At 46.5% G+C, this 22,362-nt stretch overlaps 1 protein-coding gene across 1 annotated transcript; it reads left to right on the plus strand.

Moving 5' to 3' along the window:
* The first annotated feature begins 17,830 nt into the window (after nt 1-17,830).
* On the plus strand, nt 17,831-21,176 carry LOC109780544 (V-type proton ATPase subunit c''2). The gene is made up of 4 exons (XM_020339133.3): nt 17,831-18,129; nt 18,224-18,301; nt 20,495-20,665; nt 20,744-21,176. Exons 1-4 carry the CDS (start codon nt 18,014-18,016, stop codon nt 20,910-20,912), a joined length of 534 nt encoding a protein of 177 aa, XP_020194722.1. The 5' UTR covers nt 17,831-18,013; the 3' UTR covers nt 20,913-21,176.
* The last annotated feature ends 1,186 nt before the right edge of the window (nt 21,177-22,362 follow it).

Here is a 22,362-nt window from a genome sequence, read left to right on the forward strand (position 1 = left end):
TGGGGTCTGACCTGGCTTCAAAGGCTTCATCAGCACTTGCATGTAGTGATCAGTTAGCTCAGGTTCATTGTAGACGCAACAAGCACCTTCAGGGGGCGGACTGAGAGGTAAGGCACGAAGCAATTCAGTAGCTGGTGCCTTGTAGTGAGTGTTTTCAGACATCCAGTCCAGCACCCATGGATTCACATCTTCAGAATTTCCAGTGATGTGTAGTGTTGCATAGAATTGAAGAATTAGTTCTTCATTCCAATCACAGATGTCAGTGCAGAAGTTTAGCAATCCAGCGTCGTGAAGAACACTGAGGACTGGCTCGAAGCACGGCAGGGATTCCATGTCCACATGAGGAATGTGCTCATGATCAAAGACTTTGTCTTTGTCGAACAGCACTGAGGAATAGAAATTTTTCTGGCTGGCAGTCCAGAAATGCCTCTTGCTTATGCGAGCAGAGTCATATGGGTTGTAATCAGTGAAGAATACATGCTCGCCAAAGAAGGCATCAGTTTTGAATTTCTGCTTCCTGGAGAATGGATCCTTTGGTTTGGGCAGAGGAGTGTCAGTGAGTTGCATCACAACCTCAGGAATCGTAATCTCAGGTTCTTCAGGCTGAGGAATTTCTGGTTCCTCTTCAGTGGCAGCCTGGTTCTTGAATTCTTCATTTTCAGTTTCTTCAGCACTAGCGGCTGGAATGTCTTCATGAGCTTCATCAGATCCCAATTGAACTGTAGTCACTGGGGACTGAGGAATTTGCTGCAGTGGAGTGAAGAGTGGAGAATTGGGGTGCTGACTTTCCCAAAAGTCATCATTCATCACAGGTGTGGTACAGCCAATGTCCACATCTTCATCTTCAATTTCTTCAACACGGGCCTCTTCAGCAGTAAACTGAGGCATCAGCGAGGAAACAACTGGGGTTGAAGGGATTTCATCCACTTCAATTTCTTCATCCATCTGCTCTGACGTAGCAGCAGAAGGAGTTTCTTCATCAGATCCGCTAGGGATCACATATTCTTCATCAAAAGGAACAAGGTCCTTTGATGGCATGGTTGAGACTGGAACAGCATCAATCGGGTGTGCAAAAGAGCTGGTCATAGGCTTCATTTTCTTCGGTGCTGAAGAATCTGAAGGAGTTGATGCTTTCCTTTTCTTCACAGCTGCACGCTCTGCAGCCTTGGTCTTCTTTGCATCTGATGCAGATGGAAGGATTGGAGTTGGAGTAGGCGCAGGAGGAGCAGAGGAATTTGGTGCAGTTTCTTCAGGCACAACTGATGCAGTTGCCCTGACCTCTTCATTTTTCTTCAGGCGCACCACTAGTGGGTGCCCTGGGAATTTCTTCAGTGGCTGGAATGCAGTCATCAGCCTTGGAACTCACATTGTCTTCAGTAGCCTGATTTTCATCAGCGGTGCTGGCATGTTCTTCAGTTTGCTGAGCAGATGCTTCAGCCTGAGTGACTTCAATGTGCACAGGGGCAGCGGCACTTGAAGTGAGTGTCTTCGTCAGATTGACGAACCTGACCTTGGCTCCTTTCCAATCAGCATAGTAAGTGTTGAAATCATCGCTGAGGACTTTGATTTCAGACTGGAGCTTTACAAGTTCATCAGTTGTCATAGAGACAACGTTGTTCTTCAGGAACTTCTCCTTCCTGTACTGTGCTTTCTTGAGCTGCCTGGCCTTCTCATATTTCCATTTTTCTTCACTGATGAAATGTGTCAGCATGTGACTTTGGCCAGGTGTCAACTTGAAATCAGGCATAGGAGTGTTTGGGTCCTTGTGCCAGAGATCAATATAGTCGAGGATCAACTTTGGATCCAAAAGCAGTGGCACTTATGTGCCCTTGGCTCTAGCGGCCCTGACTTGTCTGTCTCTGATGATCTCAGCAAGTTCTTCATCATCAGCTTCGTCTTCTTCAGACAGTATTTGGAAGGCAACCTGCTTCTTCTGAGGACTTGGGCGAGAGCCTCGTCCAGCAGTGGTCTTAGTCTTCAGCAGAGAGGGTCCTGTTGAAGAATGTGGTGCAGCTGAGGAACTAGCTGAAGCTCCTGAGGCAATGGAGATGCATGTGGTCCTTTGGCACGTGGCGAGATGCATAGGTGCTGAGGATTTTGTCAGAGCAGCTGAGGACTTTGGAGGAGCAGGAGCGGCTTGAGGAAATGGCCGTGAGGGCTTGGCTGAGGAAATTGGCCGTGAGGGCATTGAAGACGAGGCACTTGGCTTGTGTGCGGGCTTCTTTGCCATGGATTTCTTCGGCCTTACAAAGGCCTCAGCAGCAGCAGCAGCAGTGGAATCTTCGTTGAATTTCCTCACTGCATCCTTAGCCTGTTTGGCCAACTTGGCCTGGCGCTTGGCCCATTCTTCAGGAAATTCCTCACCGCGCTTGATGCTAGTGGGATCTGCCTCTTGGCCAGGTGCCAATGGAGGTCTTGAGCATGGAGGAGTAACATCGAATTTCTTCATGTATTTTGGAGTCACATACCTGTACTCCCTCCACTCTTTTGCCCATCTCCTTTCTATCCTCTGAATGCACACCTTGCGCTGATTTTTATCTTCCTCAGGGGGTGTGCAGTACCCAGCATAAATGTCCTCAGGTATTTCAAAAGCAGTATTGACCTCAGGCCTCTTTCCTCCTTTATGTGGCCTCTTTTCATTAGCCATTTTCTTCAGTTGAGGAATTTTAACAATTGAACTCTCTGAAGAAGTATGCAACTTTTCTTCAAGGAACGCTGCAAATGAGTTAAGTTGATGAGAACCTAGTGATTCAGCAGTGGACATGAGTACCTGTGAACAGAGTATAGTTGCGAGGAATTTGGAGAGGTCATATGCGTTCTCAGAAGGTTTTTAATAAGAACAAGTTTGAGGAATTTGACCAGATGAGTCTTGAAGAATTTCACTAAGCGTTCTTTGTCTTAGGTTCCAGAATTGTATAGATCAAAGATCCACACAATTGAGGAATCTTGAAGAAAAATGATGCTCAGAGAAACGAATCAAGAACAGATGACATGTGAGGTGTTTAGTGTGTGAGGATTTGAAGAAATAAACATCTTTGAAGATTTTGTAGTAAACGTTTGCATCAAAGAGGGCAGTAAAAGTAACTTTTAATTACCCTGAACGAAGAACATGACGAACTGAGGTGTGGAGAAGTGAAGCTCGTCTGTGCAGATCTTCCACGCCCTAACTTGGCGGTGGAAGACGGCTACGGCGGCGGCGGAGTGAAGATTTCCACGGCCGGCGTGAGTACAACGGCGACGAGGTCGAGGCAGTGAAGCTCTTCCTCACCGGCGACGATGATGTAGCGGCGGCGCTAGGGTTTGAGAAGCTTGAGCGGGAGAGAGGTTGAGCGGAGTAAAAGAAGTGAGGAAGGGGAGAGGGGGTATTTATAGCCATGGTGAAAAACGGTTCGCCCGAAGAAATTGGACGAACGTGCCCCTGACCCTTCTCATCCGCATGACATGTGTCACCCACATACTGAGAAGTGGAGATCGTGTTAGATCGTGGGTGAATAGATAAGTATATCATGGGAAGCGGAACGGTTTGAGCGGCAAAGCCGAAAATTTGGATAAGATAAGTTAAAAGTTCCGTTCGCAAATTCTTCAGGTGACAAGGACACAGTGAAGATTTTGAACGAGTTTCAAATAGAACGCACATGAAGAATCTGTGAATAGATTGGGTTGAGTATAGCATAGAGGGGGAAGGGTCCGATCACATTCACTTAGCAGGAAAAAAAATCAACTTGAAGAATTAGCCATAAGTGAATGTTGTAGAGGAAATAAACTCATATATATATAGCCAATGAAGAAAAACGACGGAAACAGTGAAGATTTTGCAAAGTTGAAGAATATGAACAACTGAGGAATTTCAAAACTGAGGAAAAACTCAAATTGAAGATTTTCAACTTTTGTGGTGGTGTGACCCACCGTATAAGAATGATGATTTCAGACACCGCGTACAATTGTCGTAGGGTTCTGAGAATCAAATTCTTCATTAATTTCTTCACACTTAGAGTGTTATTCTTCCTTGATTGAAGAAAAACGTTTCTTCATGTGTTGCACATCTAAGTCATCAATTTTGCATAAGTGTTAGGATGAGTGTCCTTTTCAAAGAACATTCGAAGATTCTAAGATATTTAGCTCACACCACAACTTTCTAAATCTCCTCTCATCCAAGGGCTTTGTGAAGATATCGGCTAGTTGTTCTTCAGTCTTCACATGCTCAATAGAAATGTCGCCCTTCAACACATGATCGCGAAGAAAATGATGACGAATCTGAATGTGCTTTGTCTTCGAGTGCTGAACTGGGTTGTGAGCAATCTTGATGGCACTCTCATTGTCACAGAAGAGAGGCACATTCTTCACGTTGACACCGTAGTCCTTGAGAGTTTGCTTCATCCACAGCAATTGAGCACAGCAAGAGCCAGCAGCAATGTACTCAGTTTCAGTAGTAGACAGTGATACGCAGTTCTGTTTCTTCGAGGACCAACAGACCAAAGATCGTCCGAGGAAATGACATGTACCAGATGTTGACTTGCGATCCACACAATCACCAGCATAGTCAGAATCAGAATATCCAACGAGATCAAAAGCTGAGCCCTTGGGGTACCATAATCCTAGTGTTAGTGTGTGAGCTAGATATCGAAGAATACGCTTTACAGCCTTATGGTGTGATTCCTTCAGTGTAGCTTGAAATCGGGCACACATGCAAACACTAAGCATAATATCTGGCCTAGATGCACATAAGTACAATAAAGAACCAATCATGGAGCGGTATACCTTTTGATCGAAGTCGATACCATTTTCATCAGTGCACAGATGGCCATTTGTGGGCATAGGAATTTTGACGCCTTTGCAATCTTGCATGCCGAATTTCCTTAGTATATCCTTGAGGTATTTCTCCTGAGATATGAATATGCCATTGCGTTGTTGACGAATTTGAAGACCTAAGAAGAATTTCAACTCTCCCATCATATAGGCAAATTCATCACTATAACGTTGGTCAGTACAGCCAAAGATGATATCATCAACATATATTTGGCATACAAACAATTCATCATCATATGATTTAGTGAAAAGAGTAGGGTCGAGTGAACCGGGTTTGAAGCCTTTCTTCATGAGGAATTCCTTCAAAGTATCATACCACGCCCAAGGGGCCTGCTTGAGGCCATAGAGGGCCTTATTTAGTCTGAAGACTTTGTCAGGATGCTTAGGATCTTCAAAACCTGGGGGTTGAGCAACATATACTTCTTCCTCAAGCTTACCATTGAGGAATGCACTTTTCACATCCATTTGATATAAAGTGATATCATGATGGTTAGCATAAGCAAGTAATATGCGAATAGCTTCAAGTCTAGCAACAGGTGCAGAAGTTTCATCGAAATCAATTCCTTCAACCTGTGTGTAGCCTTGAGCTACTAGCAGTGCCTTATTCCTCACCACAAAGGCCATTTTCATCTTGCTTGTTGCGGTAGATCCACTTTGTGCAAATGATATTGTGTTTGCAAGGATCTGGACGATTAACCAGTTCCCAAACGTTGTTGAGCTCGAACTGATGTAATTCTTCTTGCATGGCCTGGATCCACTCAGGCTCCAGAAATGCTTCATCTACCTTAGTGGGCTCTGAGATAGAGACAAAAGCATAGTGCCCACAAAAGTTAGATAAATGTGAAGCTTTTGAGCGTGTGAGAGGACCTGGTGCTTCAATGTCATCGATGATCTTCTCAACTTGCACTTCTTTTGCAATGCGAGGATGAGTTGGTTGTCGTCGAGGAATTTGATCAACATTTTCTTCAGCACCATTTTCTTCGGCAATTTCTTCAGGTGCATTAGCTCGACGTTCTTCACGTTCTGGAATGAATTCTTCAGCAGATTCTTCAGTAGGAATGACATCCTCAGTTGCCTTGAACTTGATAGTTTCCTCAGGTGCTGTTTCATCTATCACAGAGGGTAGGTGCTCTCTTTGCGAGCCATTAGTTTCATCGAACCGCACATCTACAGTTTCAACAACCTTGTGAAGAACGGTGTTGAAGACTCTGTAGGTGTGCGAGTCCTTTCCGTAACCAAGCATAAAACCTTCATGTGCTTTCGGTGCAAATTTAGCATTGTGATGAGGATCTCTAATCCAACATTTAGCACCGAAGACTTTGAAATAACTCACATTGGGTTTCTTGTCAGTAAGGAGTTCATAGGCAGTCTTCTTGAAGAATTTGTGAAGATATACCCTGTTGATGATGTGGCACGCAGTATAAATTGCCTCAATCCAGAAGTGACGAGGCGTCTTGTACTCATCAAGCATAGTGCGAGCCATCTCAACAAGAGTTCTGTTCTTGCGCTCCACGACGCCATTTTGCTGAGGAGTGGAAGGAGCAGATAACTCATGAGTAATACCAAGTTCATCAAGATAGTCATCAATACCAGAATTCTTGAACTCAATTCCATTGTCACTTCTGATGTGCTTGATCTTCACAGCAAAGTTGGTTGAAGCCCTCGAGGAAAATCGTTTGAAGACTTCCTGCACTTCATGTTTGTAAGTAACAATGTGTACCCATGTGTAACGAGAGTAATCATCAACAATAACAAGCCCATAGAGAGATGCGTCATTTGTGACAGCTGAGTAATGGTTAGGACCAAAGAGGTCCATGTGAAGCAATTCAAATGGTCGAGTAGTGGTCATGATAGTCTTCGCTGGATGCTTAGCCTTGGTCATCTTTCCAGCTTCACAAGCTCCACACAAGTGATCCTTGAGGAATTTGACATTCACAATGCCAATGACATGCTTCTTCTTTGCAGCGTGTGCAAATTCCTCATGCCTGCATGACCAAGTCGTCGATGCCATAGCCACCCTTCTGAAGCTTTTGCAAGTAGGCACACGGCTGGTTGCGGTCCTGTAGAGAAATCAACAATATACAAGTCTCCTCTCCTAAAGCCTTCGAAGACTTTGGAATTGTCAGCTTCCATAACCACAACACAACGATACTTGCCAAAGACAACTACCATATCAAGATCACAAAGCATTGATACAGACATGAGGTTGTATCGTAAGGACTCGACAAGCATGACTTTGTCCATGTGTCGATCCTTTGTGATCGCAACCTTACCTAGACCCAATACCTGGCTTTTGCCTTTGTCAGCGAAGATGATATGCTTCAGATGTGATGGTGATAATGGAGCATCAACCAATAGATTCTTATCACCAGTCATGTGATTTGTACATCCACTATCGAGGACCCACTCAGTGGCCTTGGGTTGATCATCCTGCAGATGAATTAGTGCAGCTTACGAACTTCATATACTTCATCAGTGAAGAATATGACATCAATTCATCAGATCAATTTCATCAAGCAATAGAACAGATAAAGCAGTATGAGGACGTGAGAAATGAAAGTTCATTTCTTCATGATTAGCCTGCGTCCTTTCAGGCACACTTCAGGTCTCCAGCAAATTCTTCAGACGTTTAAGTACGTCTGGAGACCTGACCCTGCAGATGAGATTAGTTCTTTTTCTTCACCACCCACATCTGAAGGGGTGGCAAAGAGTTCATCACTCTGCGAGCTCCATATGAGAAAGGTGGCATAGAAGCCATTCCATTTCTTTCACATAAGAGAAGTTAGGGTAAGCATATGAATAAGCAAAGAAATTCTTCGAGGACTTAGGAACATAATGATTAGAAGAATAATGCTCATATTCATAGCCCTTGGCTCTTCCCTGCGAAACAGAGTTGTTAGCACGATGATGTTCATATCAGGACTTTGATCCTCTCGAGGAATCTGATCCATGTGAGGAATTTGGTCCGTATGAGGACTTGGATCCATATGAAGAATTTGGTCCATATGAAGAATTTGATCTGGGGTTCATATTCTTCACAGGTGGTGTCATGAGGACATTCACCTGAAGACTTTCAAGGCACCTTTTGGGAACCCAGATTTTCTTCATAGGGGAACCGTTCCTGCAGTTAGTGCCAACATATCTAGCAAATACTTCACCATTCTGATTTTTGAACAGATTATAGTTGGAGTCAAATGACTCATCAGAAGAATGAGGAGATTCACATGTAAAGCCAGATAAATTAGATGGATCAACTGGAGGTCCCTTTGCAGCAACCCATGTGGTTTTGGGGTACTGCTCAGGCTTCCAATATGTACCATCAACATTGAGTTTCCTCTCAAGGGCAATACCCTCTTTCCTAGGGTTCCTGTTGAGGATCTGCTTTTTGCACATCACAAAGAGTCTGATGCCCTTTGAGGCTTTTGTACATGCCTGTCATGTACAATCCCTTCAGCCCTGCATCGTCAGTGATACTAGCAATGTCCTCAGATGAGGAATTAATGATAGCAGAGACAGTTGAGGAATTTGTAGCATTAGAAGCATTTGAACATTCAGGTGAAGAATTAGCAGATTCACGTTCAATGCATTTCAAACATGGAGGAACAAATTCTTCCTGAGCAGCACTGATTTGTTGAGCAAGTAATGAATCGCGCTCCTTCTGAAGATCTTCATAACTCACTCTTAGCTTTTCAAGATCTTGCTTTCTTTGAAGAAATTCATAAGAAAGCTTCTCATGATCAGACAAGAGAGTGTTATGATGACCTTGAAGGGTGTCATACTTAGTATGAAGTCTCTGAAGACTTTCAGCCAAAGCTTTTGACTGATCCATTTCTTCACCCAACATATCATCGCTCTTACTAAGCATGTTTTGAACCTTTTCCAAAGCTCTTTGTTGCTTACCAGCAAGGGAAACAAGTTTGACATAACTTGGTCCTAATTCATCATCAGATTCATCATCACTAGATTCAGACAGATAGCCTTCAATTACCTTTTCACCATCTACCATAAGGCATGGTGAGGAGGACGATGATTCTGGTTCAAATGTCATTGATTTGAGAGATTCCTTGAAGTCCTCAAACCAAGGATCATGACGGGTTCGATGACCTTCATAGACATCAGAGAGACGGTCCCAGATAAGCTTCGCCTGATCGAGATGCATGACGTTCCTGAACTGATTTTGAGACAGACATGAGCAGATGACGCTCTTCGCCGTGAGGTTGAGAAGAGTGAACTTGCGAATGTCATCAGCTTCCGCCGTCTTGCACAGATCGGTAAGACCAATCTCAGTGACGGTCCACAGTTCGCTGTTCATCGCCATGAGGCGCTTTTTCATCATGGCCTTCCACTTGGGATAATCATGACCGTCAAAGATGGGACATGTCACTTTCTTCATACCTGCGGTCGACATAACTAAAACTCCAAGCGGTTAAACCAAAATCACACAGAACAAGGGAGTACCTTGGTCTGATACCAATTGAAAGTGCGTTATATCGACTAGAGGGGGTGAATAGGCGATTTTTTGAAATTCTTCACTGAGGAATTTGTGGGTGAGGAAATTCCTTAGCGAAGAACTACTTGCAGCGAAATAAGTACTCAAAAGTATGCATAGCAGAACACAAGCATAGTCATCATGATGAAATGAAAACTAACACAGAGTACAGAAAGCGTAAACACAGGATAACACAGGATGAAGACAAACAGACTGAAGAAATTGAACTGAGGAAATTGAGAAAGTCTTCAGTCAAAGTCTTCAAACACAGATATGAACAAGCATACAACACAGTAATGAGGAAATGAAAGAGTTGAGGAAATAGAACCAGTAAGCTTGGTGAAGACAATGATTTGGTAGACCAGTTCCAACTGCTGTCTCAGTTGTACGTCTGGTTGGAGCGGCTAGGTATTTAAACCTAAAGACACCCAGTCCCGGACACACAGTCCTCACCGTATTCTCCTTGAACTAAGGTCACACAGACCTCGTCCAATCACTCATGGTAAGTCTTCAGGTGACTTCCAAACCTTCACAAACTCGGTCACTCGGCGATCCACAATTTCCTCTTGGATGCTCTAGACCATGACGCCTAACCGTCTGGAAGAAGCACAGTCTTCAAAGGTAACAAGCGTCGGATCCACGCAGGATCAATCTCTTCAGTGATGCTCAATCACTTTGGGTTTGTAGGTGTTTGGGTTTGGGGTTTTCCTCACTTGATGATTTTCACTCAAATTCCTCGGAGGATGGGATGCTCTCAAATGACAAGTGTCAGTTTCTCTCAGAGCAGCCAACCAGCTACTGGTTGTAGGGGGCGGCTATTTATAGCCTAGGGAGCAGCCCGACATGATAAGACATAAATGCCCTTCAATGATATGACCGTTAGGTGGGTAGATATTTTGGGACAACTGGCGCATAGCACAGCAACGGTCGGAAATTTGAGGTTCAAATTCCTCAGGGCTATCATGATCCTCACTGTGTAGGCAATCCGCACTGGCGAATTCCTAACTCCTCAGTCAGAACAAATTCCTCAGAGACCAGAAGAACTTCGTCTCTGTCACTGAAGAATATGACTGAACTGTATGAGATTTCCAATGGCTTCACTCGAAGGGATTGGTAGGTGTGGGATTTTGAGTTGAGCATCACATGGAAATTTTTCCTTAGTATTTCCTCGACCCCCTTTAACAGTACGGTGTTTCCTATGACTCAAGAAAGAGAAAATGAAACTACGAAAACAAAAGTCTTCACGCTTCATGTTCCTCGAATGAATACTAAGTCTTCAAGGTCACACCAATTTCTTCACCTTCGAAGTCTTCAGAAAGTCTTCAGAGATCCAAAGTCTTCAGTCGAAGAACTTCATTTTTAGGGGTCGACTTTCTCTGTAAATATCAAACTCCTCATAGACTTATAGACCTGTGTACTCTCATAAACACATTAGTCCCTTAACCTATAAGTCTTCAATACACCAAAATCACTAAGGGGCACTAGATGCACTTACAACAGTTCTTTTAAAAAGATCCGCCGCTGACGCGTAACAGCGCCCTTGGTTTATGGAAAGCACTACTCTTCAGCCGACTAATGCATACGAAACATCCATCGCTTGCGTAGCCGTCGGATCAGTCTTGATCGACCGCTCACGCAAGTCCCTCGCATCCAATCCTTTTTTCCCGATGACAAGGGTCTTGTTTCAGTAGATTTTTGCAACATAGGACTAGATCAGAAAACAAATGACTCGGTGGTGAAAACATAGCTCCAGTTGCAGGAAACGCGAAGGAGCCCCCAATGTTAGAGAGTGAGAGGTCGGACATTGCAACATGAGGCATGTTTCAGAAACATAGCTCCGGTTGCAGGAAACACTAAAGGAGCGCCCGACGTGGAAGGTCGTCACGATTATGCTGGAGTGGAGCTGGCGGCTGCTTGTGGGGCTAAGGTTGAGGAGGAGTAGCAACTCTGGCGAGCGGTGGCGTTCAATGCCTAAGATGCTCGGGCCATGGCGGGGCGGTGGCTACACTCTAGCCTAGGTTGTGGCCTTTCTTGGCCTGCCGTTGTCTCGGTGGACCTTTAAAACAAGGTCTTTGTTGCAAAGCCCCTAAGCGCAACAAGGTAGTTGCAAAGGTCCTCAAGTGGCTGGGTCAGAAGATCGGGCGACTGTTTCGGACAGTATTCTGACGGGCGTGTAGCATTGCGCCCTTGGTTTATTGCTTTTTTTAGGGGAGATTGGTTCATTGCTTTTTTTAGGGATGGCAAGAAGATTGGCTCATTGCTATGCTGAGTCGACCGAGCTCCACGGGCCCAACAATTTTCTAAGCTTGGCCCGGTTGGGATGTCTGGGCCTTTTCTGTTGCTCCCGCTACGACGTCTCAAGGACTGGCACCGTGTGACAGTTTTCCACCATGTCAACCAGAAAACGCATGAGGGTCCACCACGAAAAGGAAACGCTAAGGCGGTAGGGGGCGATCGCGAGGCGATTGCGCTCCTACGCTAGGGTTAGGGTTTCGCTGCTCGGGGGTGGTGTGCATCTGGCAGCGGAGAGGGAGGCGACGGAGCATCCCTAGACGCGGGCCAAGAACGGATTCTCCCTGCTGTGGACTGTCGCTCATGGCTGGGACTGCGGATGATAAGGCGATGGCGGACGGGAAGAAGAATAACCCGACTACATCTAAGGCGGCGGCGGCCACTCCAGCGACCGGGAGATTCAAGACGGCTACACCAATGAAGACGGCGGCGGCAACACCGACGGCGCGCAAGACGGATGGCCTAAATAACAGAGAAGAATCAAAATCCCCGTTGGAGTGCAAGACCTCGGATCCGACGTCGAGCTTGTCTGCACGATTGGGAGGCATGGTTCTTATGGATAAAGAAGCTGAGGGTTTCATCTTTGAAGATCAGGAGACAGAGATGCCTAAAAGTTCGAGATGGTCTGCAGTGGGGAAGGCTTGTACCACTCGTCCGATGAACAAGACATCACTAGAAAAAGCTATGACTCGGGCGTGGGGGCTGCATAAAGAAGCTCAGTTCAGGGACATGGGCTCAAATATTTCTGTGGTACACTTTGGAAGTGAGGAAGACTACAGACATGTTATGAACAATGGGCCTTGGCAATTTGATTTCAGTGTCTTGATCATGAAGGAATATGAAGGAAAAACGATACCCTCGGAGATGGTGTTTGATAGAGTGGATATGTGGGTTAGGGTGACGGATCTTCCACCGGATAAGAGGACAGAGGTGTTTGGGAAAGCTTTGGGCAATTGGTTGGGAGAAGTCGTGAGAGTTGATGTGGACAAGGATGGAGTTGCAAGGGGAAACCAGTTACGAGTTCGAGCAAAAATTGATGTCTATGAACCGCTAGTCCGAGGTTTTACTTTGAAGAGATCTAAAGATGATAAGGTGGGCACATGGTTTGACTTCTACTACGAGAAAGTCCCCCACTTCTGCTTCGAATGTGGGCGACTAGTGCACAAGGGGGGTGTTTGCGAGCCCTCTGTTGACTCCTCGCTTCAATGGGGAGGATGGTTGCGTGCATCTCCCGGAAGAAATACAGGCAAGGAGGGATCTAAGGGAGGGGTAGCAAGCAGCAGCAATAGCTGGAATAGCTCACAGAATGATGGTACAAGACCAAGGCACAGAGATGAGCAAGGTCGTGTTAGGGATATTCCAACCAAGAGAAATCTAAACACTAAATTCTCTCAATCAGCTGAAAACCGCACTGGCGGACAGAGTAAGCCGAGAGATGTAGAGGTGAATAGCCCTAGACGCGATAAAACGAAGAGTGGTGCTGGGCGTGAGCAGGACCTGAGGACAGTCTGGAGATGAAAAGAGAACAGAATCTGAGGGACAAGCTGATTGATAGAAATCTGGGAAGGGAGAGAGAGTATGAACGTGGAGCTACCTAGGAGATGAAGGGGAAAGGATCTGTTGATGTGATGCAGGGGGGGCGACATGCAGGTGTGTATACGAGGGTAGAGCAGCATGGGAGGTCAGAAGGTTATGGACAACAGGAAAGAAGGAGGGGCTACTACGTGCGGAAACTAAGGCAAAGCTCGGCTTACGAGTATAGGGAGATCCAGAGAGAGAGAGAAATGCATGAAAGCAGGAAGCGGGGGCCGAGACAGATGTGGGTAGCCAAGGGGGGCTCGGACAGGCCAGCAGGACAAGATGCCTTCATTCGCGATATACGGCTTAAAACGTCGACAGTGTTTGACCGCATCTCAGTTAACATGGATAGATCGGCGGACCCCAAGGATCGGGGCCGCCGGGAGCAATGAATGTTTTAGCCTGGAACTATCGAGGACTGGGGTTGGACTCGACAGTGGGCGAACTGAGAGACCTGATTCGGTCCCATAACCCAGCGGTGGTCTTTTTATCTGAAACAAAGAAGAAATTGAGGGCTATGGAGAAACTAAGATGGAGTCTGGGATTTTCTTGTGGTGTGGCGGTGGACTGTCAAGGACAAAGTGGTGGGCTAGCTTTGTGGTGGAGAGAGCATATAAATGTTACTGTGAGGCCATGGAGCCAGTACTTTGTGGATGCGGAAGTGGTCTGGGAAGGGAAAACTTGTAGAATCACTGGATTCTACGGGGAACTGGACGTGGAGCATAGAAAGAAATCTTGGGACGCCATCCGATACCTAAAACGATAGGATGCACTTCCATGGTTGTGTGTCGGAGATTTCAATGAAGCGCTTTTACAAACTGAACAGAAGGGTGGTAACCAAAGAAGCTTTCTGCAGATGGAAGGTTTTCGCGACTGCCTGGTCGACTGCGGCCTTGCAGACTTGGGTTTTTCAGGCTATCCCTACACGTGGGATAACAAAAGACAAGGTGATGAAAATATTCAGGTCCGTCTCGACCGGGGAACTTGCAATGATGATTTCCTAGCATTATTCCCGCACACACACGTCCAACACATAATTACCGAGGAGTCGGACCATGTCGCTTTGGTGGTTCACATTCTGGAGACGGCTCCAGAACGGGGACACCTTGTCGCACGACAGTTCAGATTTGAGGAGGCATGGTTAAGGCATGAGAGCTATGATTCCATGGTAGCTGAGAAGTGGTTGGAAGTGGACGATGGGGAAACGGGGCTTTCGGCAACCTGCGGCAAGCTAGGAAAGCTCACGGCGAGCATGCAAGAGTGGGGGCGTGTTGTGTTTGGCTCGATCCGCAATCAAATCAAGCAGCTAAAGGTACAGCTAGAAGATGCAAGATTCAGAGCGTTACGAACTGGGTATACTACGGAGGTGAGGGACATAGAAGAACAACTTCGAGAAGTTTACGCTCGTGAAGAAGTAATGCAGCGTCAAAGGTCCAGGGTTGACTGGTTAGCTGCAGGGGACATGAATACAAAATATTTCCAAGGAAGAGCATCACATAGGAAGCGAAAAAACACGGTAAGGGCACTGATACGTGAGGATGGATCGAAGTGCATGGCAGATGAGGAAATGCGCGAGATGGCGGCAAAGTTCTATGAAAATTTGTTCACTTCAGAGGGGTCGGTAGGAGCGCAGGAACTGCTTGATAATATACCAGCTGCTGTTACAAACGATATGAACCAGAAACTAGTGGCACCGATTGCAGACGAGGAGATAGAGAAAGCTTTGTTCCAGATGGGGCCTACGAAAGCTCCAGGCCCCGATGGCCTCCCCGCCCTATTTTACCAGCGACACTGGTCGCTTGTAAAAACGGAGGTTTGCACGGTGGTCCGGGAGTTTCTTGCAGGACGGGCAGCACCGGACGCCTTTAATGCAACTGTCATCGTTATGATACCAAAAGTTAACTCACCGGAGTTACTTTCGCAATTTCGCCCAATTAGCATGTGTAATGTTTTATACAAAATTGCAGCAAAGGTGTTGGCGAATAGACTAAAGGTCATTCTACCGATTCTTATTTCTGAGGAACAAAGCGCTTTCGTGCCAGGGCGTCTAATTACTGATCATGTATTTGTGGCTTATGAGTGTGTGCACGCAATCAGGAAAAGGAAAAGGAAGAAACCCTTATGTGCGGTAAAGCTGGATATGATGAAAGCGTATGATAGGGTGGAGTGGAGTTTTTTGGAGCAAATGTTGGGACGTTTTGGCTTTGATACAGCTTGGATCAGCGTGGTCATGAGGTGCGTGACGTCGGCAAATTTTATGGTGAAGTTAAACGAGGGGTTGTCTAGGTTGTTCACTCCCTCTCGAGGTCTAAGGCAAGGAGATCCACTGTCCCCGTACTTATTCCTTTTCTACGTGGAAGGTTTCTCTGCACTCTTGAAGAAGGCCCAAGATGAAAAGCTTATTAAAGGTGTGTCATTTGGAGGCACTGGCCCGCAAGTGACACATCTCCTGTTTGCAGATGATAGCTTTGTCTTTCTTCAGGGTTCTGTTGATAACTTCCAGGCATTGAAGAATATCCTGGGTAGATACGAGGAGGCGTCGGGGCAAAAGGTTAACCTTCAGAAATCGTCAATATTCTTTGGTAAGGGGTGCCAGCAGGAGTTGAAGAATTCTCTCAAAGAAACTGTTGGTATTGAATCTGAGGCGTTAAGTGAGAGGTATTTGGGCCTCCCGACAGTGGTTGGTAGGGCAAAAGATGGAACGTTCAAATATGTGACAGAGAGTTCGAAGAAAAAAGTTACTGGATGGAAGGGGCAAGGGCTGTCAAAGAAAGCACGGGAAGTTCTTGTGAAATCCGGGCTGCAAGCCACTCCAGCATTTACCATGAGCTGTTTTCACCTCACAAAGAAGATGTGCCGGAACTTGACATCTATCTCCTCAAAATTCTGGTGGGGGCGGTAAATGGTGAATGCAAAGTGCATTCGATAGCCTGGGACAAAATGTGTGCAGCGAAGCGTGATGGTGGCATGGGGTTCAGAGATCCCGAGGCTTTCAACCAAGCATTATTGGCTACACAAGCATGGCGACTGTTGAGAGTTCCCTCTTCGCTATGTGCACGCGTCCTAAAAGCAAGATATTATAGTGAAGGGGGAATCATGAATGCACACATGTCCAGATGGTGGCTCATACACGTTCCGAAGTATTCTTCATGGGAGAGATCTCCTCAGAGCCGGCTTGGTGTGACGAGTTGGAGACGGCTCCACCATTAATATACACCATGATCAATGGATTCCGAGGAGTGGCAGCTTGACACCACTGGGTGCCGAGTATGTCCCGGGAGTCACAAAGGTGAGCCACTTGCTTGACAACTCGGGCACAAGGTGGAATGAGCAGGTAGTGGACTCGATGTTTTCTCAGGATGATGCGACTGATATAAAACAGATTACAGTTGGAGGTCCCGGTACTGATGATTATCTAGCTTGGAACTTTACCAAAGATGGATACTTCACGGTGAGGTCAGCGTATCATCTTCGAGTGACGATGAATCATGCGAGGACGGGAAGACAGGAGTCATCTTCTTCGGTTCAGCGCCACAAATGTTGGATGGCAATGTGGGATACCTCAGCCCCGGGCAAAGCGAAGATCCATATGTGGCGGTTGCTGCGGAATGGGCTTGTCATTGGACACGAGTTACAGCGAAGAAGTATAAAAGCGGGTGTGTTTTGTGCTGCGTGTGGACGTGATGAGACGATCTATCACAGGTTTTGGGGATGCCCTCATTCGGTTCTCTTTTGGAAAAAGCTGCAGTCAGAAAAGGGAATTTCGGTGGCGATCCCACCGTGTCAGTTTGATTCTCAGAGTGCAGTTTCTCGGTGGCTTCTCGATTGGTTCGCACAGGCAGGAGGGGAGGAGCGAGCCGTGATGATCCAATCCATCTATGCCCTTTGGCTAGCTCGAAATGAGGCGAGGGATGGCAAACGGATCGAGGATCCACATGAAATAATGAACCGGGTAGTAAGGCTTGTGGAGGAGTGGAAGGGGATACATGACAAACCGGTACCTCCTCGCCAATCAAATTTACGAGTGAGGTGGGAGGCGCCCGAGGAGGGATGGATCAAGGTGAACGCCGATGGGGCCTTTTCCCAAGTCCGTGGAAAGGGAGGTGCGGGTGTTGTATTGAGAGATCACAATGGGGCTTTTATAGCTGCAGCATGTGAGGTATTCGATCATGCGGCTTGCCCGGAGAAGACGGAGGCGCTAGCATGTCGACGAGCTATCTCCCTTGCTACGGAAGCGCAAGTGCAGAATCTACATGTTGAACTGGATAACAGGGCAGTAGTGGCGGCGATCAACAGAAGGGAAGAAGATCTCTCAAGCTTCGGGCCATGCATTGAGGAGATCAAGAATATGCTAAACCAGTTCATGCAGGTAAAGGTCACGTGGACCAAGCGAGAAGCTAATGGAGCTGCGGATAAGCTAGCTAAAGTAGGATTACGTGATGGGATTTGTAATGTGTGGTGGATTGTGCCACCTGATTGTATCCTTCGGACCATCTCGGAAGAGATTCCTAGCTATACTTGAGTAATAAAGCGACATTGATAAAAAAAAAAGGGACTGGCACCGTGGCACGGGACGACGACAGACACGATCTCCTCTCCCGCAAAAAAATAAAGAAAATATGATCTCCTCTGCGCCGTCCATAACCAGATCGGACGGAGCGCATACCATCGGGCCCCACCAAGGCTGGTTGGTCCCCGTGCAGACCACGCACACATCTTCTCCTCCATCGCGCCTCTACTCTCTCTCCTTCCCCAGTCACCGATCCAACCATCGCAAAGAGAGAGAGAGAGAAAAAAAAATCCCCGATCCAGCACCGAGCTCGCACCGGTGGAGATCGTGGTGGGAGGATGTCGTCGGACTACTCGTCGTCGTGGGCGCGCGCGCTCGTGCATATCTCGCCCTACACCTTCTCCGCCATCGGCATCGCCGTCTCCATCGGCGTCTCTGTACTCGGCGCAGCATGGTGAGACCTAATCTCCCCCCTTCCCAGCATAGCCTCGCTGGATCTGCTGCCCGCATCTGCTCACACTGCCCCGCTGCGGTTTTGCTGTTGGCAGGGGGATCTTCATCACGGGGAGCAGCCTCATCGGGGCCGCCATCAAGGCGCCCAGGATCACCTCCAAGAACCTCATCAGGTGAGGAACCTCTAGAGCCTTGCTAACCTGGTGGGCCTGATTTGGCTCGACGCCGTCTCCTCTGCGCTGCGGTAGCTAGATTTGGCCTTGCTTGGTGCACTGTGAGCTCCTGATTTTGTTCTACCTTGAACTTGATGATGCGTGGTTGCGTCCAGGAGGGGTTCTTCTGTTAGTTAGCATTGTGTTGCATGAAATTAAGCGGCGAATGTTTGAGTAGAGCAAACTACCTTGCTTCTGGTGATAATTTATTCAATTAGCTTGGAGGGACCAATATTCCTTCCATGGTGGATTGCTTTAAGGTGTTAATACGATGAGTTGACTTACATCTCTTGGTAGGAAGAATCGGACATTATCTCATTGCAAACTATCCATGGGTAAGTACACTGATGATATCCTAACAAATGCCAACGACAAGCAATTGTTATTGCCTAGCTGAAATTTATATGTTTTACATTTTAGCGAGACCGTGCCCTTATTTGGTGCCCCCCCCCCCCCCCCCCCCCCGCGACTCATTTTGCCTTTATTATGGTATAGTTTGTATGTGTACACATTGATGCGTCGTGTCCTCATCTGCTTCACTTCTCCTTGCTCCTTGACACTTAGCATGTGAACAAACTTTCGTGGTTATGATATAGATCCTTATGTCCATTGTTGTGTCAGTCACCGATCCTGAATCCTCATGTTTCCCACTCGATTAGTCTCGTTTTAATAAACTAAGTTAACTGTTATGTAAGCCGTGACAATGATAGATAGAAAATCAAAGCAGGAGGCTCATTTTCTTTTCTTGTTTTGCGGTTCCTCTGTTATGTTAGGGCCATCAAGTTCTTACAGTGGTCGTGTGGGATCTGGTCTAGTTCCTTAGTTGGTCTTTATTATTTTATTCGTCATTGAACCTGTGTTTGTGGCTTTTATTGTTCTCTTGTTTTGTTGGAGGGCATGTTCGTTAGAATTGTAACAGCGTAACAGAGTGAAAAATAGAGTGTTTCACTGTTTTGGCTTTACATCTACAATTGGATGTAGCACAAACATCTTCTATGCCGCTAGAGGAAGAAGCATGTTAGTGCATATGATCTACTGGAGAAACATTAGTCTGATAGAAACCTGGGAGCTAGACTGCCATTTTGTTGGCCAATGACAAAGCCTTTCAGTCCCAAACAAGTTGGGGTAGGCTAGAGTTGAAACCCATAAGATCTCGAAACCAAGTCATGGTATTGGCAGGTGGATAGCTAACTTCCACGCACCCCTGTCCATGGTTAGTTCTTTGGTGATATTCCAGTTCTTAAGATCTCTCCTTCCGGACTCCCATGTCAAGTTTGGTCTACCACGACCTCTCTTGACATTATCAGCATGCTTTAACAGCCTTCTATGCACTGGCGCTTCTGGAGGCCTGCGTGCTATATGCCCAAACCATCTCAGTCATGCTGGACAAGCTTCTCTTCAGTCGGTGCTACCCCAACCGTATATCATCATTCCGGACCTGATCCTTTCTTGTGCGGCCACATATCCATCTCAACATGTGCATCTCTGCTACACAACTGTTGGACATGTCACCTTTTTGTTGGCCAACATTCTGCGCATACAACAGCGCAGGTCGAATCACCATCCTATAGAACCTGCCTTTTAGCTTTTGTGGCACACTCTTGTCACAAAGAACGCCAGAAGCTTGGCGTCACTTCATACATCCAACTTTGATTTGATGGCTCACATCTTCATCAATATACCCATCCTTCTGCAGCATTCGCAGCATTTGGATCTTGTGAAAACATTTGTTTTTAGCTATAACCTTTTAGTCAGTTTGCTCATTTCAACTCACCATGGTTATTTGGGCTGAGCCAATGTACGCATGGATTACTAGTTCTTGGGATTTGTTAATAAACAAGCACAGAAAAATTGGCTAGACCTCTATAATTAACATGAGCCCCTCAAATAAGTTCCATGTCTGCTGTCAAGAATGCTTCTGACAGCATTTGGATCTTGTGAAAACATCTGATGGGTTTATGCTTGCATCTGCTTATTTATGCTTCTTTCGAGGCAAGCAACCAAAACCACATGGGAATTTTAGCAAAAATGGTTGGCTAATGCCTCCATCTAGCTTTATATTGGAAATTTATATAACGTTAATTCTCTTCTGATTGGCATATCGTGGATATTCCTTTTAACTTCTGATACACATGCATCCCATTTGCTTTACAGTGTCATCTTCTGTGAGGCCGTTGCAATTTATGGTGTAATCGTGGCGATCATCCTCCAAACAAAGCTTGAAAGTGTGCCAACATCCCGAATGCATGATCCAGAGTCTATGCGAGCTGGTTATGCAATCTTTGCCTCAGGTCTTATTGTCGGCTTTGCTAATCTTGTTTGCGGGTAAGTGGTAGAATTCACATTTTATTTTCATATATATCATGATCCATGGCTCAAGATGATCAAATTTTGAATCTTCAGGGTATGCGTGGGAATAATCGGAAGCAGCTGTGCACTGTCTGATGCCCAGAATTCAACACTCTTTGTAAAGATCCTGGTGATTGAGATCTTTGGCAGTGCTTTGGGCCTCTTTGGAGTGATCGTGGGCATAATCATGTCAGCTCAAGCAACATGGCCAACGAAAGTCTAATTCCATCCATCTGGGAATCTCTGTAAATTATTTTGGGTGAAGCCCTTTGGAATGTCAACATGTGTTCAACTGTTTCTTATCTATTCTTTTCTCTTTTGCACGTTTTTGGTAAATCACGTATTTTGGTGCTTGATGCATCTGATCGTAGAGATACTGTTCCTACTGTAAAGACTCCATATGCCTGCCAGGTATCATCTTGTAGGTGCTATTGCTTTTGCAGAACGTGGACTGCCTGTTGAATAAAAGCATTGAACTTGAGAATAAGCATTTAACTCTGCATTAAGTCCTCGTGGAAGCCCCGTTTGGATCGCCAGAGTTCTGAGGGGCACTTGCCTAAATTAAACCGATGGTTTATTCTCTTGTTTCAAAGAGACATTAATGATATTCTAGGGCTATTTTGCTGCCATGGTCGTTCGATTCATTCAAGAACTATTCTTGGGCGTTGGTTCCCTAACATGTGTGAAATAAAAGACAAGAGACTTGGACATTTTGGTAGCTAGAGTATATATATAGAAATAGAAGGCAGAGACTTGGACCTTCTAGCCGGGTCCGAGCCAAGTCGTCCTGGCAGATCGGACGGCTCGGAGCCACCCGGAGAGGCTCGTGCGGCATGCCACCGAGGCACCGACCAACACACGACCAGAAGGCTCGCTTCTCTTGCGGTTGGGATCAATATGGCAAAGGCGCTGAGTCCGTCCCTTTGGGTGGCGGTTAGCGTACATCACGGAAAGGCGATTCGGGGCGATCCCGATCTCGCTAGGGTTTTGCCTCGCGGACGCCGCCGATTGCCGCCCCCGTCATGATCCTCTCTGTAAGGGTCGTCACAAACGCGAACCATCTCATCCCAGTCCCCATCCCATCCACCATAGGCCTTCCGTGAGCTAGGGATTGCGGTCGTACACCACCGGTTCGTCCCTAGGGTGTTCTGATCAGGAGTCAGGGGGTGAAAGGCAGGGATGGAAGACGTAGAAGGCCTGATGAGAGGACTGAAGCTTTCGGCAGCAGAAAGGAGGGGGGGGGGGGTGAAGATCGGGCAGATGGAGAAGGGGAAATCGCCAGACTGGGGGCCGGATGATCCGCAAGCGGTGGGAAAGTTGTTCTCGGAGAAACCAGCCCATGCAAGGATTGTAGGGCAAACCCTGGGGAGGATATGGTGCCCGATTAAGGGTGTGCAATGCAAGGAACCGGAGACCAACATCTTCCTGTTCACGTTTTGACAGGCGTCAGGGTGGAGGCGTGCTCTTGAGGAAGGACCTTGGTGGTTTGACAAGGAATTGCTGGTCATGGAGGATTTTGATCCGGAGAAAACAGTGGATGAATATGAATTCAACCTGATTCCTATGCGGATCAGGGTTTTTGGCCTACCATTAGGACACATGAATAGAAGCACGGGGGAACGGATTGGGGAGGACTTTCATGAGCTTGTGGAGGTTGATGTTGAGCACGATGG

Source organism: Aegilops tauschii, chromosome 3 (assembly GCF_002575655.3).
Source record: "Aegilops tauschii subsp. strangulata cultivar AL8/78 chromosome 3, Aet v6.0, whole genome shotgun sequence".
NCBI lineage: Eukaryota > Viridiplantae > Streptophyta > Magnoliopsida > Poales > Poaceae > Aegilops > Aegilops tauschii.

Bases quoted from the DNA above. Each gene is read 5' to 3' on its own strand.
- LOC109780544 (XM_020339133.3), top strand. From the start codon at position 18,014: ATGTCGTCGGACTACTCGTCGTCGTGGGCGCGCGCGCTCGTGCATATC. The intron at 18,130-18,223 runs GTGAGACCTAAT...TGCTGTTGGCAG, and splicing joins TCTGTACTCGGCGCAGCATG to GGGGATCTTCATCACGGGGA. The intron at 20,666-20,743 runs GTAAGTGGTAGA...TTGAATCTTCAG, and splicing joins TTTGCTAATCTTGTTTGCGG to GGTATGCGTGGGAATAATCG.